We start from the raw sequence: 19100 nt of genomic DNA on the forward strand, positions 1-19100 counted from the left end.
CCCCTGTAGAGAGAGAAAGTAATTATAAAAATAAGTATGCAGTGTGTGCACTCTGCTGACTATGACATAGTATTATTAGGAAAGAGAACACATTATTAAAAAATAGATCAGTCTCAGAGCCATATGTGCTAGCAACACACAGACATTGTTAGTAACTTGTCTGTGTAACTGCAGGTCTGCTCTAGCAACTAGATTATTCCGCAATCTTTACTCAGGCAAGCCATTTTTCATGCCAACATCTCCAGACACCATTTTGGCCCAAGCAGGGGATAGAAGAAAACTGGTTATTGTTTATGTACAAACGAACACAGCTGAGGTTCCCCCCAGTCTGTGTGCTCAAGCATTACGTGGCAACAAACCTCACACGCACCAAGCCCATATATTAGTGAGGAATTCAAGCAGCAGAATATACAGGCTGGTTTTTAAACAGGTTTCCTTAGTGGACTCTGGCTAGACTGTGCTAAAGTTTGAGCCATAAAACACCTCTCTGTGCATTAAGAAGTGACAGCCCCATCTTACTGGAAGAACTCCTGGTCTGACATAGCACTTGTGTGCAAGAGGTGGTTGATCCCCGCATGCGCAGAATCACTCGAGCAGTTCATTTCTCCATCCTTTCCCTGCTTGGAGGCACTGAGACGGAAGAGGCTGGAGCAACGAAGGGCAAGTTCCAAAGCATCCAGCCAGCATCGGCCTGTCAAAACAAAAATAATTCTTTAAGCATAGGAGAGTAAGTAAGACAATTCATGCATTGCTTCTCAAAAGCTTCTTGCCTGGGAGTAAAGCTCATTAAAATTCAGGAGGTCACTGTGTACAGTATAGTTACTAGGTTATCTTGCCAGAAATGGTGTGTTTTAGTGGCTGCATGAGTAATACATCTGCATTGGTAATACAGTGGGAAACTCATCCAACTTCCTCTTCTCTAATAACATCTCTTCTTCTAAGATATGAACTTGTTCATATCCTTTTGCCCCTTTCTGATTCAGTCTGAGATGCAGGAAATGTGTACGGGTATGGGGCTTTCAAACCCCCTAGCAACTCATGTCTGCAAGTAATACACCCCAAAAACATGTTCAGCATTTGCCATCCCCACCACACACACTACCCAATAGATACTGAGCCACTGTGCTGTGCAGGAGTGATTCCTGCTTAGTCTCAGATCACTGAACTGCAGCCTGCTCAGGGGTCCCGCACAGGGTGTAGTGCTGCAGTAACAATCATCCCGATCAAGATGCAGGATGGTCAATATTTGCCAGAGTGATTAAGACTAGAGAGAGTTGCTTGTCAGGCTGGTCACCTTCCTCTTTCTCTGCATTTTTTTTTCCTTTTCTTCATTCCTTCTCTCTGCCTACTCCATCAGATAATCTGAGTGGAATATCATTTTTTCTTATCACAAAATATCTTAACCTGAGGGGTCTGGTTTGCAGCTTTAAGCACGGCACAGAGACAAGATAAACTGCAGTACCTATGCACAGCCACATTGGATTTCCTTATGGCCTGCACAGGTCTCACAGACAGACAGCAAATGAAAAGCACGGGAATCCAAACTGGCTCTCGGCTCTGTTTGCAATGATCAGTACAAGACTACAAAGCTGTGTGTCAAAGCCTAACCACCACAGTGCTGGAGCTCCTGTATTCCTGGAAGTACCTGAAAATAGTCTGCTTCTATAGTGCAGTCATTAATGAGGCCAGGACACCTGCAAATTGGCTGAACATTCGAGAACTGGAGTATCAAGGGAGTTATCCTCTAATTTCAAGCATGTAAAACAGAGCTCTTCATTACACTTCTCAGAATACATTTTGTAATAATTAGAAGCGTGTTTGAGAGGCAGTGAAGAAAACAAAAGGATTTTGCTCACTTTTGGCAAGTGCTACAAACAGGTTTTCCCTGGACCACATTCATTCCTAGATCGCATTTGGGAAATTTTTCCATTACATTCAATTCTATCACACAGCATCAAGCACGTGCTGTTCTCTTGGGCACAACTCCCATCAATTTCTATATGACCAAAACATGGCTTTATAAGAAGATCAATGAGAGTCTAAAAAAACCTCTAGAACATATGTATATAAAGACACATTTATACATTTGAGTGGCTTTCAGCACTTTGACACAAAGCTGCACCAGAAAAATAAAAATACCTCAAATCTTTGAAGAATTGCACTTGAACATTTAGCCACAAACACTGCAGAGCCCATGACTTATTCTAATTTCATCCTATAAATTCCTTCAGCATTGGCTCCTGATTTAATAATAACATCACAAATAATGGTTAATAAAAGATTGAATGCTGTTGGAATTGATTTCACACTATTTTGTATTTAACAAATATTCTTGCATTAAGGCTTTACATGCAGAGATTTATTCCCTTCTCACCTTGTGGAGGATTTGCATGGATAACCCATTAGAGCTAATGGCTGCACTGAGCACAAATCCACTTCCTCCTACATATCCCCTCTCCCCCAAACCCACCAAGATGGAGGCTATTCCTGTTTCAGGCTATTCCACACAAGAGAGCACCCTCCTACTCAGGCTCCCTGCCTTGACTTACCTCTGCCTTTACCTTTGCATTTCTCAGAGTGAGGACTGCACTATTTGACATTTGGAAATGCTGCATATGTCAAGATATTTTTATATTCGGTGGGCTTGTAAAATCAGGTGCTTTGACAGGTAGGTTGGTTTGTAGCAGCATGAGCCCTTTGGGGCAGTCGGGTCTCCTCAGTGCCCTGCAGCACCCATGTACACACATTATCTTTGCATGGTTGTGGCAAGGGTGACCCAAAGCCTCCCTCTGACATCTCCCTCGCTGTGCCCCTGCAGCCCAACCCTCCCCAGGGCTGTAGGCAGAGGAGGCCACACTGGCCACGGCCTCATGGGAATCTCTTTTACCCCCACTGCCACAGGTATTCACCAGTACTGACGTGAGCTTACAGGCTTGGTCAAAACTTTGGGGTTCACCATATCACCAGAGGAAATTTCTACACAATATATCTAGGGTTTTCATCTCCTTAGATAACTCCCTGGAAGGGGTTATGAGTAATTTGGATCTTTGTTGAAGCCTTATTCAAAGAGCCTAACTTAAAAAAAAAAATTAAAAATTAAATATTCATTTTAATACTCCAAGGCAGATACACAAAACTTTAGAGGAACTCACTGTTCATCAGCAGTCAGCATTACTTGTACTCTGCAGAAAACAGAAATGGCATCAGCCTACACCCTTATTTTCATTCCTAACAGAAAATGAACTGAAGGGATGTGCACCATCCCCAAGCTAAGAAATGGGTCTTCAGCCATCAGGTGGTGCTGTGAATCCAAACAAATATATGTCACTAACCCAAAGGTAAAATAAGGGTTTACCTCTGCAAATGAAAAGGTTACATTTTCTGCAAGTGTGTTAATTGCAGTTCAACACTATAAAATTATACTCAGTTACAGAGATTGCACACAAGATAAACCCGTTTCCTTGCTAAAAGCCTTTATGAAGTGTTTTTACATTTGAGTGACCTTGTTGTTGAGTTATATTCTTCTTTATTGTGAAGATGACACAAAAATGTTAGCATTTGGATTACTTAATTGCTTACCTCACAGGTCTACTCACTCCCTCAGGAACTGCAGAAGGGGAGAAAAGTATGTGGTCACATAATTAAAGGCTGTCATCTACAGTCATGGCAGGCTGCATGAAGGCTACATGACTGCCTTAATTCTCACATATTCTAATTCTGAGTGGTTGATTCAAGTAGGATTTTTTGTATACAAGGTAATTAGATCAGAAAAGAATCCAAAAATGTGGTTCCTTCAAACAGGAACAGCAGCCCAATACAATGCATATAAGGGAAGTAAAAAAAATTTACAATAGTATTCTTTCAGAAGAGGTTTGAGGTGTTCAAAGCCTCAATGTAAGACATTGCAATTGATTATCAGCTATATTTTTTTACAAAAAGTGGTTTAAAATGAGCATAGGTTGAAATTCTGAAGGAAACCCCAAAAGCTTATTGTCAGCCTATGACAGAATCTCCACGTAGGCTTTTAAGCTCTTCTTAAATCAAATTATATAGAATCACAAAATTGCTTACATTGGAAAACACCTCTAAGACATGAAGTCCAACTGATAATGCAGCACTGTCAAGCCACTATTAACCCATGTCCCTAAATGCCACATCTATACATCTTTCAAATACCTCCAGGGATAGTGGCCCAGCCACTTCCCTGGACAGCCTGTTCCAGTGTTCATCCACTAGGCAGGTCACCTTGTCACGGCAGGAGATCAGGTTGGTCAAGCAGGACCTTCCTTTCACAAATGATGCTCTGGCTGGGCCTGATCCCCTGGTTGTCCTGTATGTGCACTGAAGATTATCTGCTATGTTAATATCTTCACCCCATCTTACTTCTGGGCAATTTCTGCAGAGATCATGTTGTCTCCAAAACACCTGCATTACCTCCTTCTGCTTGGGAGCTGTGAACAGAGTGTTCCCTTTGAAATGTTATTTCTGAGCTCGACCCTTTCTTCATTGTATTTAGAGTATTTTTGTTACTGACTTATGAGGGGCAGATCTAGAGTAAGCTGTGGCTCTTACCTGGGCTGCAGAGGGGGAAGGATGAAAGAGGGAGAGAGTAAAGTAGTCCATCTACACATAATACTCCCATGTATCTCACAAGGCGCATAGAGGATTTACAAAGCTCGGCAATAGAAATCTTCCCTCCAAGCTAAGAGAATTCTCAGTGAGAATAATAATGGGGAGAAATGCCACCTCACTGTCAAGTCCAGCTAGACAATTCTGCTTGACAGGCGGCACAAGGAGGACATTTCATATCACCCATCTCTCAGCACCTGAACAGGTCATATGGGTAGGTTGCCCAGTCCCCCTTTGGCTCAAAAGGAACAAAGAGGAGAGAGTGAGACTCTTTGACAAGGCTGTTCCTGGAGCACCAAAAGTGGATGTCCTAGCAGAGTGCTAGTGCTAGCTCCCATTCCTGCTCTGTTTTGTAGAAGCCTCTCTCCTTGCACCATTGGTTTCAACAGCCATTCAATATCCATTCCCACTCTAGTAAATGATGATCACAGCATTTGGCATGTGACAGAAGTCCCAGGAGAACAGGATGCCAGATGAACACATGTGCATACCACTCATCTGCGCTCAACTGAAACATCCCCCCCAACACACACCCCTGCCAAATTCCAGAGTCTCTCCTGAGCACGCCTGTAACCCCTTTTCTCTGTTATATGTGTTTATAGTAAAATGGCAACAGTCATCAGTAACAATTTGAAAAAGGAAACTCTTTGAAAAATCAGTTAAACGCAGTGGGGTTCCAAAGTTCCTTCCCTCTTGAAAGGTTTCGGAAAACAAATGCTAATAAAGGATGCATGTTGCTTTAACTTTGCAAAAACAAAGCTGAACATGTATCCCACATATGTTTTGAAACCTTCCATATGCTTTCTGCAGGCCTTTTGGCTCAGCAGGCTGGAAAAGCACCTTGTTGTCCTTTGAGATGATTCCTGCAGTACAGCTGTGCAAATGGGAAACACTACAAGTCCTGCAGGACATTGCCCGGGTTGGCAGGGCACTGCTGGCATCATTCAGAAACCTGGAGGCTGACAGGCTGAACAGGAGCAGGCACATCTTTGCAACAACTCATTTTTCTCACAGACAAAAGGAACTGCTAAAACCAAGTGACAAAACCCATTTCTTCTCCTTCTTGGAACCCCCCCCCAGTCAATCAAAACAACAGAAGGTGCTTATGCTGCTAACCTGAGTTCAGTTAAGGGAATGACTTGAGTCTGTCCTAGTCTTTGAATAGATATAAAATTATAATATTCCACAGGACAAAAAAAAAGACAGCATTGAAAATACTAAGCTATTTCATTTTGAAATTCTTTGCAGTCACCATCACTCACCTAGAACAACTCATAATCTGATGTGCCAAGTCTACCTGCCACATTTTGCAACAGCTGGTCACAGAGGACGCAGCCAATGTTCTCTCAGCACTCACCAGTAACAAAAACCTGCTCGAGATGGAATCACATTGTTGCACACTGAAATCTGTCTGGGACTATACTTCTTTTCCATTGCATTCCTGTAGCTACAGAACACCTGTGATGAATCTCTTGCCAATTAAGACTTCAAAAGACTCACACTGAGTAACCATACATTCCTCCAGAGAGGCATCACTAAGGGAATATTATTCTTCTTGAATTATTAAAGTCATCCAGTTTTGGCCTCATGCCTCACACTTACAAGATAGATGATTTTAAAAATCAACCTGAAGTAGACTGTCACCTGGAAATGATGAATTCTTGCTCAAGTGCACACAAATCAGGAATTGTGAGGAAGAGGTTGATTTGGTTCAGTCAGTGAACATTAAGGTCATCGTGTTCAGCTGACTGCTTATTTTGCTGTACCATTTGGGTGCCCGTGTGCATGATTTCTTGCACTTTGGCTGTCAAGATACAAGGATGTGAGCTCTCAGTTAGCTGTAGGTGCAATGTATGCACTGAGATAATGAAGTCTGGTTGCAAATGGTTGTATTTTAAACTGCTGTGAAAGGTCTAAGGAATATGAAAGGCAGACATACAGCTAAAAAGGTAACTTCTATTTTCTCCAGAGCTGCCAGGATCCAGAGACATATTTCATCTTGAACTTGGTTTCAATTGCAATCTTGCTTCTGGTTCATTGCTTCAATGTGTGACCCTTATTTCAATAATCTAATTTCCTCTCTAGATCAGAGCATCAGTTCTGGAGGAAGGGCCAGATGCCTAGCAAAGAACAACAACACTGTGAGCCAGACCATGAGGAATTCCACACAGCTCCATCCACATCAGGCAATGGAGACTACTCAAAGCATGCCTGAAAGAGTGGACAGACATAAGGAACAAAACGTAAGTGTGGTTTACAGTTCCACTGTTAAGCTTTTAACCCTTGGTCATCTGCCACTTTGAAGTCCCCCAGTAAACCCTTTGGTGGCAGTGCCTGCTGCAAAGTGGAGATCTGCACTGTGAAATTTAAGCAGGTGACTCAAAATGCATAGGAAGTCTGGGGCATTGCTTAGGAGACCTCAGGGACAGCCCTAGAATGGTCTGGGCAGGAAGTCTGGGGCAGATTTGAACTACTAATTCTAAGTCACTCATCAGCATAAATCTGAAATGCATACACAGTCACCAGTTTGGAAAAAGCAGTTTTCTTTTTTGAAACTGGTAAGAAAGACCGACCGTGTTTGTACAGTTTGAGTCTTGCAGGCTGATATGACCTTCCAGATGTCTTTAAAACACATCACAAAGCAGCACAAAACTGCTGCTGTGGTCTGTGAATGTGAAATCTACTGTAGCTGGGCGGTGGTTCTGCAGGCTGTCCAGAAGTCAGGATCTTAAATCCTACCAGCAGCCTGTCACAGATGGTATGGCAGAGGGGAAAAAAGGGATTCTGAAATGCTGAGAGAAAAAGTAGGCCATGTAGTGCTGATCATGAAATAGCTGCCTGGATAGCAGAACTGTACATCTAACATATGCTGTAACTCAATATTCCCCAGCAAGTCAAAGGCCTCCACAAGTTAGTTATATTTGCCAAATGCCTTGTGGTTCGTTTTCCACCACTGACACAGGAGACTGTGTTAAGAAGAACATAGTCAGGACACCTCCTCAGAGTTGCTGTAGATTCACACAACATTGCATCTACAGAGGAAATGCGAACATATTACAAATATACACTAACATGACACAAGGGAAGAGATTCCATCTGCCCCGCTTGTGTCAGCTGGTTTAGCTCATTCTACCTCAATCTTCCATCTCTCTTGACCGTAAGTGCATCTTCCAGGTTTGTCCAGTGCATTAAAGAAATGAAACAAATTCAGGCACACCCTTCTGGAGCAGCCTCTTTACAACAGGTGAAGCTGTGTAGCAGTCTACAACCATTACAGTAGTGTCTCCTGGGCTTACAAACTGTATTAACTGCAAAGTACAAGCCTTAATTTGCTGCAGTTTATATAGAATTCTTTAAATGTAACAGTTGCTGCACCTCGTATCTTTGTCTGCACGTTTTACATGACCTACTGACCTTAATACCATCTCCAAGTCACTCATCTCCAAGTGTGACACCCATGTGTTTGCCCATTTGTCAGCTCGTCTACCCTGCCCAATGGAGTGGACACCCCCAAACTGCCCCCACAAAGGCTAACTAACAAACAAAAGGAGCACAGCACAGTCACAGCACCAGGGCAGTTCTTGTGTTTGGGAAGGAGATATTCTTCCCTCTTGTCTGCAGATTCATGTCCTTCCCTTCCTGCAAAAGGTACGGCCACTTCTTATTGTTCACTGGCCTCAGCTGTGAAGTCAAACACTCACTCAGATGAAAATTGCACCATTTTTCATGCTAATATTTCTAGTGCAATACAGTATTTTTTTTTTTTTAAGTCAACTGCTAAATGGTCAGATCCCAAAGCCTCACTTCACATTGACTGCAGAAGTCACCTCAGAATCTCTAAGGCATAATGTGGGTGCTCCACACCTGTGCAGGTGGCTCTAGGGCATTGCTGTTCAAGAGCATATATTATTTCATCCTGAAACAAAGGCCCTAGTTACTTTCTACGTACACATTTAAGATATTTGTCTGAGAGGTATCTCAGTTCCTCCTACTTCCCTTGACCACATTAGCTCTTCATCTAACATTGAGAAGAGACAAAGTAAAGGAAAATCATGCTAAACTCTAAAGTAACTCTGCTTTCATTTGCCCGGCCTCTGCATGCTTCCCAAGAATCTTGGCCAATATCTTGGCTTTCAAAATGTGTTCTGGTAACTCACTATTTTAAGCTCTTATGATACCAGAGACAGAAAACTTCCCACAGTCATTTTGATACTGAAAATTCTCATGTGCCAGATATGGTCCATTTTGTGCTTTTTCAACACATGTATGACCCAGAGAGAGAGATCACAGCTAGAAAAGTCTTACCTCTGATGATCTCTTGGGAGATATTGCTAGCTTGAGAGCCTTTACAGGTGACATTAGAACAAATCTAAAGCTATTCTACTCCATGTAAGGAGCACATGGGATACATGAGCCCCCTTGGTGGGATAGGTGAAAAATATCCATAAAATGAACAGCCTGGGTTAATTTGCTAGAAAAAAAAATTAGAGTAGTCTGAAGGTCAAATGGAATGAGAACATGTTTTTAATCTTCTTATCTACTTATAAATCACTGATATTTTAGGTCCACTAAAGTCATTTGTAGAGATTTTCACATAGCAAGCTGGCATGTCTGTTATATATTGACCTAAATTTACCTTCCATAATTTTGTGAATTCCCAGAATGGTATTTTAGATGTGGGCTGGTTTACCAGTATCTGGGCCTGTTACACTGCAAACCCTGGCACAACAAGTTTACAGGAAAATTCTGGTGGCTGAAAGATATCTATCAACAGTTCTTCAACATTTCTATGCCATTTTCCTCCAACGGATCCCTACCTAGTGTAAGATGTAGGCAGATAACACATTGAAGTCTCTGCCGAACTGAGGAAACAGTTAAACCCCCCTCTCATCTAAATTTTGGGATCAACTCCCTTCATCCTTTACTTTATATTGACTTAGTGTTTTTCCTCTCTTAGAAGCCTAGGTCCTTCTTCCATACACATGGACAGAAAGGTGGTTGTTTGGGGAGGGAAATGAAATGTGCCTGTAGTCTGCTTCATCTACTCCAACCACTGATAAGCAGCAGCATCTCAGGCTGGGTGAGTCGCCCTTTTTTCCTTTACATACCAATTTTTTTGCATCAACATATTTTTTTAACTAGCAGAAAGTATGCAATCTGGAGAAAGCAAATGAAACCCAAAACTTACCATCTGATTCGGAGGCTGCTCTGAAAATCAAGTAGCTGCTGGGGAGAGGCTGAGTGATTGAACCAACATTTTCTCCCTTTGGCCCCTGGAAATGCACACAGACACAAAGATGTAAGGCACAGAAGCTGCAATGGACTCTTCAATGTCTTTCTACCCTTCCCAGACAGAGTGTGCATGATTGTGATAGGAAAGAAGGAGAAGATGGAGTAATTTAGAAAGACTCACTGGTAATCATGACACTGCTGCTGCAGCTCCAAGGCAGTGACGAGCTCCTACGTAAATGGGGCTTGGTCTAACCTATGTTTAGCCCCAAACCTACTATGTTCATTCAGATCTTCAGAAATGGAAGGATCTTGTTGCTGTCATTTCGGACAAAACCAGTCAAATATTTTCTATTAGCCAATATTTTCTATTCTTTGTGCAAAACCTGAATGGCCCATGTGCACATCTTACAAGCTCCACGAGGTGCACATGGACTTACAATGAAACACCTTTCATGCACCACCACAAAAGCAGCAGAGCCACACCTTGTGCTGTGAGTGCCTTGAGCAGAGAGGCAACAGCAGCTTTTCTGGAAGGAAACAAAGGGAAAACTCCATCCTGAAAACCTGTCTGTGGGAAAGGTGGAGACAGGTAAAACCACAGATTGAGGACCAGATGTCTCCCAGCACAGGCATGTGCTGCAGGGTTGCAGTCCTTCACCTCTAAATCCTGAGCCTTTGAGAACCCTCATTCTATAGTGCCTGGGGTGATGGCCACCTCAGGCTTTGCATGTTTATGTTGCTTTTAGTTTAGAAGCTGTGGCAAAAGAAAACAGTGTCTTGTAAACATCCTGCCATCATCCTTTCAGCATGACCCTCCAGAAATGATGCCCAGGGAGGCAGAGTCCACCTTGGATTAGGCACTTCCAATGGAGCCACAGGCTCCCACCTTGATCTCCTCTCTGTTTTCTCTACTTTTGAACTACAGAAGCTGCTAAGAAAAAGCAATTCTGGTACCCAGTGAGCACAGCTTCATCCTCTACATGGTATGGACTTTGCGTCATAACCTGTCTGAAATAAACAGGGAACCCTCCTCTTCCATTGCATATCCAAAGTTACCCAGCCTCCTCCAGTTCCTTCTCTTCCTCACTTTGTAACAAAAAACACAAAAGCAGGTCCCTCTTCAAATATGCAGACATGATGTCAGAACTAAAAGCAGAGCAGAAAGCATCACCAATACTCTCATGCCCACTGTGACAACGGCAGGGTGGAACAAGCAATTTTCTCCAGGATGCTCCAATACAGATCTCCTTGAGTTTCTAGAAAATACCACACAGTGCTGAAAATCTGTAGGCAGATTTCTGCAGTTTGAATATGACTCTTCTCCCTAACACAGGCCTTTATAGTATCCAATCGTGTCCCTTGAAAGAAGGATTTCTCCCTGGCATTAGTTTATAAGCGCAGAACTGTGACCACAAGTGAAATCTGCTTCTGTACACAAGTGCCTCATAGTTAAATGCTGCTTTTAACTGGATTTTTGTTTTCAAGTTATACTCAGAAAACCAAAATTTTGAAAGAACGAAGAATGCAAGCATCAGAAAAGCATAAAATTGTATGTGAGTGTATGCCACAAAGATGAAGTGCTGAGAAGACAGCAGTCTCCAGTCAAGCTTCTTGCCTTCCTATCTACGGGGTTCCTCTGCTGCCAGGAGAAACTGGGATCCTCGTTATTCACATTATTTTTCCCCTCCCCTCTCCCACAAGAGGTTCACAAAATTAAGACTGTTTAAAGACTTAATAGTCAGGACTGGCAAGGTTGAGATTTGATTAGTAAACCAGAGCAGAGCAGCTTAAGACATTACTAGTGACATTAATGCAATCAGGCATCATTCCCCATGGCATTTTTCCTTTCAGTGGCTTGCAGCTGAGCAGGGTGTTTGAGAACTGTTGATAACACCATTAATTGTGTTTTCAGTGCAGAGGTTGATATTTGCTCTATTTGAGGAAAAAACCCACAACCAAACAGTACATATACAGAGAAACGATATCAAAAAAAAGGGGTAGATGGGAAAGAAGGGATAGCACATGGGAAGGAGGGGATAACACAAGATTTTAAGAGACATTTAGGCATCTGGGTAAACTCAAGAACCAGCGAGGTCACTCTGTCAAGGAAACATGCAATAGTGAGGCATGTTCATATATGAAGGTGGCCATTTCCCACAGAAAGCAAAGAAAAGAGAGGAGGCCATAAAAATAAAGTCAACATCTGGACCGAGTAAATGATGTTCTGTATCTGCACAGCAGAGATAATGATGCTTTCTGTCTCCCAGCCTATGAGTATCATGTCTGTTTAGAGCCCAAGACCTCCAAGACAATGACCACCTCTCAGTAAAAGTGTTATCCCTGCTGCATCAGGACCCAGAGCTAAGCTGCAGCCCCCAGGCAGTACAGCTAAGAAAGGATAACCTTCATCTCATTACTGTCTTTACATTTGATTTGTGAGTCAAAAGTCATTATCAAATAGGGGGGTGACTAGGCTTTGAAAAATTGAGTGGACTGACAGTTTTAGATAGTATGACATCTTGGAGAGCTATAAATCAAAGCTTAAAAAAGGGGGAAAAATCTCATTAACAGTATTGTGGATAACTGTAAGGATGAACACGAAACTGTATTCTAGAATGGAATAAACAACTGCAAAAGCAGAGGCACTAGCCCATTACTAGGACTTTTTCTTTAAAGGAATGACTTGTATTTCTTTAAAATCAACAAAATGAAAACTATATATATTCCCAGATGCAGTGGGTCTGACCCCTACCTACTTAGTGCTCTAAATAAATGTCAGAACAAGCTGCAGATAATGAAAGCCTTTCCACACCATGTTGTTCAGCCAGCTTCTGAGCAAGCTCAAAGGGAAACAAGACCTATTCCAGGACATTTTTTTGGGACAGCCAGGCAAACCCTGCAAGCTGATAGCCCTACACTCCCTCTGCTAAGCAAGAGGACAGACACCCACATAGGGTGGCATTCCCCAGTCTCCTGCAGTCATGTCTCTTTCCAGGAGCAGCATGGGATCACGCTGCCCTCACACAACAAACAAAGTGCCTCTGCAGCAGCATTTGGAACATGTGGGGCAACCTTTTCTTACTGCTGCTTGCACTGCTGGCTGATTTTGAGACCTTGGTGGTTTTGGCCTTGGATTTACAAAAGCTTGGGCAGAGCAAACAGATAAAAGGTCTAATTCATTTGCACTGCAAAGGAGTTTCAGGATAAAACTCTCAAAAAGCCAGGGAGGTGGTGTAGAATAAAGAACCTGTTCCCTGAGCAACACGCTTCTAAGAGCTCTAGACCCCAGAGAACTTCAGAGGAAAACAGTACCCTGGTGCATGTATTTAGCTTTCAACTATAAGCAATGGCCTTACATTTCACCTTGAAAGGCAGCCCAAAATCTCACCCCACTCTAACCGAAGTTAAACGCCTGCACATCAAATTTACTTAGGTAGCACTACCATAAATTCCTATAGCAGTGTCTGAACCAGTCATCTGTTCCAGGGCTGAACCCTGTAGTTAGATCCAAACATACGCTGGGCAGCCAGGCCAACATGTACAAAGGTGTTCAATAATAACCACAAGTTAGCTGCAAGTCCCCTGATGCAAGTCAAAGTTGGACCATCAACTCTAGTCTGGACAATCCCCGAAAATTTCACAAGCCATTTTGGGCAAAAGTGAAAGTTGTTGATCCATGTTTTTCTATTATCTATTATTTATCTATACATATGTTTCTGTTGTGATGGACAGTAACTTGGGCTTTTTGCTTAAGCTTAGGCTAATCTATATTTCACAAAAAATAGACCTTCTTTGCATAGTTATACACAACCAATTTAGATCAGACAATTCTCCTCCAGTTGCTTTAAAAGGAGGCTGTGAAATGACATAAAGTGAAACTATTTTTGGCGCTTTCAGCCTTAAACCGTTGTCAGAGTGCAGACAGCTTCTTTGACATCAAGAAGTTCACTGGTGGATTTCTTCTTGATGTATATTTTGGTGTTTACCTCATGGCTGAAAGCATCTATCACAGACAACAATCCAGGCTGAACTCAGGTTTCAGGGTATTTCCTAGTATGCAGCTCAAATATAGCTCTCTAAATATGTCTCAAGAGCCTTAGAATATTAGTTTGACTTTAAAATTTAAACCTCTTTGGATTTCCTCTAGTACACAAACACTTTCAGAGATACACTCCCTTCACATTTAATATACTAATTCCTATTTCTATCATGTATTTTCTCAAGAGACACAAAAATTAGATATACATACACACACTCAAATACATATAAATGTTGATAAAAACTTCTTTCTTTTGGATGCTTTATATCAAGGGCAGGGCATTCTAGCACAACACTTCAGATCTGTCAGCAACACTACTTTTCAGTACCTGACTGCACTTTTGATTCTATTTTTCCCTATCTCTCCTGACTGTGCTTCTCAGAAGAATTCACTTGACCTGTCAAATCACAAGGAATGCTTTTATTGACAGACAGTAAATTATCAACAACATTCTTGGGTGAAGGCTCTGAATTAAAAAACTCTCAAAACTGAATAAGAAGCAAGGTAGCAAAGAAACCCTTGGGACTTTGAGCAAAAACAATGCATCTAGGCACAAATCAGAGCTGAACTGCTGACAGAAATCAGCAGCTCTTATCCCTGGTTGTTGAGGTTAATTTTAATTCTCTCCTTCTACCTTATTAAAAATCAAAAGACTTTTTATAGTGATTGTACAGCTGTGTTTAAAACTGTTCAATTAACTGCACTGATGAGCAGAAGGGCATCTGCTTGATCTGCTCTCACAGGGCTTCCCTGTTTTGTTAGAACTTCTGATGCCAGTGACAAGTGTCTTCATTGCTCTTCCATGGGTCTTTCCAAGCACATTTACTCTGCTCACCACCTTGCAGCAAGGCACAAGCTTGTAATGCTTTATTTACACTCATGATATCTCCCAGAGAAATTATGTCTGCAATAACTCTGCCAAGTCACTGTTTTTAAGGGGGAAACAAGAGTTCAAGAACATTTAAGTTTTGTCTTCAGGGTATTTAATAGATGTGGCTCTCAGCACCTCTCAGGAGGTACTGGGATCTTCCTCTTTCCTTACAGGCATTAGATAATTTTTTTTCTTTTTTTGTCTATTCTTAAAGGGAAGAAGAAAAAGAAATGCAGCTCTTCAAAATTTGCAGGGAATTATTTTAAGATGTGTGAAAAACTATTCATCATTTGCATTACAGGGAGATCCAGAGGTCACTGCAGGAGCTACTGAATGTACAGGAAGAGATTGTCTCAGCCTGAAGAATAACTAAAAGTGAAGGGGAGAAAACCTCGCTATTTCCATTTCAAAGATGAGACAATGAAGGCAACATATCCAAAGTCACTCTTTTGTGGAACAGTCAAGGCTTGTGCAGACCACTGAGTTTCAAGTTCATTGCAAACAAATCCAAACCTCAGAAGCATTAGAAAAAAAAAAGTCAAATTATCAACCTGATGTTGTCACTTTGCCAGCCCTCTTCTAGTGTTGTGCAAAGCACTTGGTGCTTTGTGTGTCTGAGTTTTGGGGAATTTAGTTAATTGGGTCTATTCCTCAATTCCTTTTAAAGATGTAGGCCATGGTTTGATAAAACTTCTAGGGATTGATATTTTTTTCCTGAACTGGTACATTTCCCATTTCCTCAGTCTATGCATGCATCCATACACCAAGAATGACAAATCTCTGAACTAGTCACAAGGACTATGTTCCTCAGATGTCATATAATGATCAAGCTTCGGTGTCTTTAATCTTTTTAAGCAGTCAGTTGCTAACAGCAACCGAATAACTGCAAATCTAGATAACATTAGTGCTCAGAAACTTTGGTGACCAAGCAGAGGTTGTTCAACTCATCAGGATTGTTACCTTTACAGCCCAGATTGATTGATCCAAAGGATGAAAAAGTTTAAAGCAGAAGCCATCCTTTTTGGAAGGTCTCTCGATCAGCTCACAAGAATGGAGCAAGATTGTCCCAACCCACTGTCCGATCTTTGGCGTCTTATAAATCAGCAGCACTCCTGGTTTCAGGACACACCACAGTTTGGTCCAGCTCTTCAGAGTCCCACGAATCTGGATAAAAAGCAGGGAGAGGACAAAAAGTTACACTTAGGTTGCTCCTTCAAAGAAAACCAGCATTTATTCAGTATTTATACAGTACTTCCAGTATGTTTATTCCAAGGCCACACCACACGTCCTAAGGAAAATACACTGTGTTATCTGAGCAGTCCTAGGGATCTCATAGCAAAACCACAGACCTTGCAAACCTGAATATCAGAATCTAGTTTTCATATTTTTGTTACTGGCTTAGTGTTCTTCATATTTTTATTACTACCTTAGTGTTAGCAGCTTGATTAATTTTTCAGGCAATCAGCACTGCTGGCCCATATAAGAGTGATCTGTTAATAATCACAGAGGACATGCCAATTAGAACATTGCATATAAAAATGTTATAGCTAGTCTAACTTGACTTATAAGTCATTTTAATAGTGTTCTGCAGAACACAGCTATTAATGGGTTTTGTCAAATACCCAATTTTTAAAAGTACCGTCTCCAGCTGGTTTACTTCTCTGTCAAGCTCAGTGCAGCTCTCTCTTGTATAAAAGACATTAAATCTGATAGAGTATATTAAAGATAACATCTTTAAGAATGAAGAAGCTTCTCAGTAAGGTTAGATCTTGCCTAAGGTCTTCTTGCTTTCAATGTACATAGGCCAAAACTCAAGTCTTATGTCAGCGTTCTGTTTTTGTGGCCCAGCACTATATGTTGCTCACCAGAAAATTCCAGCCACAGCAAACATGCAATAGGTGTTTTTTATTTTAAAAAAATCTCAATATTTATCCATCATTAACAGTAAACACTATGGAAACACTCTTTTGCCAATCTAATTTCTCAAATAAACTATAAGCATGTCACTTTTCCAGCCTCTAATACTGATTGTAGAACAATGTTGAAGGTTTCTCACATCGGTCAAATGCAATTGTATTGTTTCACAGAATCACAGAATCAGCTAGGTTGGAAAAGACCTCTGAGATCATCGAGTCCAACCTATGACCTAAGACCACCTTGTCACCTTTGGAAATTAAGTTCTGCCAATAGAAAAGGGGCAACCAATTCACCACTATTTGAGAAGACTAAATGGCCCCAAAGGAGGAGAAAAGCAGTGCTCAGAGGTAACATCGCTCAATGTCAATCCAAATCTACTTTGCCACATACAAAGTTTCAGGACTTCAATGAGAAGCTGTCACTACTTCAGCCTGTGCACAAGAAGAAATTACAGTTGTCATCAGGTCCAATACATTTAATTCTGTGCCATGACAACATAAACTCCAACTGTCAATAGGACAAGCTGTATCTGCCCAGGCTGTTTCCTGTCTACTCCCTCTTCAGTACAGAACCACATCTATGGGAAGAGGCCAACAGACACTTTCAGAGAGGAACAAAGAAAGAAACATCATCACTTCTATTTGCACTCTGCACTTTTTGAGACCTTATTGCTGCTTAAGGACATGGAACAGATGGATTGAGTTAGGTTAAGACGGAAGGTAAATATTCCACATAGTTCCACTTTTATAGCAGTTATTTAAGTACAGCTTTACAGCAACTTCAACTCAAAATTATTCAGTCTTCCTTCACTCAAAAAAGTGCTTGTGCATAAGTGTCAGACACATTGACTACTTCTCACTTCTTTTTCCCTACAGCTTGAGAAGCAATGGTTTGTATTAAGTACCTTCAGCCAGTCTGCTGTGATCACTACACTGGGATCCTTCAGAGCACTGAAGAGTTGTTTGGTAGCTCTTTTCTTCTCCTGTCTGTAATTTTTTTTCTGTACCTGGTTGAGAACAGAGAAAATATAGCTGCTGTAATCACAGCCTTTTTGGGGGAGGAAGGAACATAATGCATTAAGGACAGCTATGTATAGCACAGCTAGAACTTGACCCAGCACAGGTTCCCCAGAAATGAGCACAAGGAAGAACAAAAACAGGCATTCTCTTTGCCCCTGAAGTTTCACTAAACATAACCTAGTTTGTCTTTTCTTTAGGGGGAATGGAAAGAGGTTGAATACCCAGTCCTCCTCACCCTCAAATTCAAGATATTAAATCTCATTTCACTCAAAGCAAATTATTTATATTTAGGTTTGGTAGACAAGCAAGTGTTTGAGCTGTAATTTGCTCAGATTGCCTAGGCAAACCCTTCCTAACAAAACCAGTGAAGGATTACAATCCTCTTGAGGTGCCTAATGGCTCTGGAACATACAAACATAGTGAAATAATTACACTGATCTGTTCTGCTTTCAGTACATAATCTAATCCTCTATATAGAGCCTGTAAATGCCCTTGGCCTATAATGACTCCTACAAGATTCAGAGGCTTCTCTGGGTCTTGGGAAATGGCTCCAAGTAGTTCCAGTGGTTTGTTTGGAAGGTACTATTTGTTTTGTAAAAGAAAGTCAGCTGAGGCTGACTTGGCTGCTTTGCACATACCTTCAGTGTTTCCTTCTTCATGAATTTGGCCGTGGGAGACACACACTCTTTGTCAGACCCATTGCAAAGCTTATATTCAATCTAAAAAAAGAGGGAGAGAGAAAATAGAAATGTGTTAACATGAAGATATTTAAGTTATGTTCTAATAAGAGTTGTTTATATCTTTTGGGAGCTGATTGCAGATTTCAGCAGCATAACACTAAGCAGGTGCACAAAATGCATACCTGCAGTGCAGTCCAAACTCCCTTCTTATACTCATATCTGGCTGGAAAATTCCCCACCAAATTTTCTTGATATTTCTCCCATGCAGTCATTAATTTTGGTTAAAAAAACCCAACCAAACAACAAACAAAAAACAACAAACACAAAACCCCTTAAAAAACTCCATCCAATAAAACAAAAAAACCCCAATAAAATCAAACCAAAACAAAAACTTATTCCTATCTTTGAAAACTACTCATCTCTTCTCAGATCTGAAAGCATTTCAATTACTGGAATAAAAATTATGGGGAATCTGTTATAGATCTTTCAGAACTAGACTTGATACTGGCAATGACTGTTGCCTTAGCTGAAATGTCCAGAAACAAGTGGGCAAAAAATTACTTAATAATGTTATAGATAATACAGGAAATCACCATCGTCTTGGCCTTGCAAAGCAAGGCACAAAATATATACAGTCACTTCAAATCATGTTTGATACTGTCAGGGTTGTTTAAATTCACTCTCAGAGGCTACTGATCTCATCACTGTGCTGA

The 19100-nt window shown here is 41.2% G+C and overlaps 1 protein-coding gene across 5 annotated transcripts in view; it reads right to left on the bottom strand.

Annotated features, from left to right (window-relative positions):
• Positions 1-19100, bottom strand: part of OSBPL5 (oxysterol binding protein like 5) — a 176818-nt gene that overhangs the window by 27815 nt on the left and 129903 nt on the right. For all 5 annotated transcript variants that reach the window (XM_051804009.1, XM_051804005.1, XM_051804008.1 and 2 more), the window contains 5 exons: positions 18346-18426; positions 17593-17694; positions 15732-15935; positions 9818-9902; positions 520-691 (listed from right to left, as the gene is read on the bottom strand). In XM_051804009.1, the coding sequence (XP_051659969.1) occupies positions 520-691; positions 9818-9902; positions 15732-15935; positions 17593-17694; positions 18346-18426 (644 nt within the window). The remainder of the gene's footprint in view (positions 1-519; positions 692-9817; positions 9903-15731; positions 15936-17592; positions 17695-18345; positions 18427-19100) is intronic.

Source organism: Manacus candei, unplaced genomic scaffold (assembly GCF_025592945.1).
Source record: "Manacus candei isolate 608988 ecotype Guabito, Panama unplaced genomic scaffold, ASM2559294v1 h1tg000060l, whole genome shotgun sequence".
In the NCBI taxonomy this organism is placed as follows: domain Eukaryota; kingdom Metazoa; phylum Chordata; class Aves; order Passeriformes; family Pipridae; genus Manacus; species Manacus candei.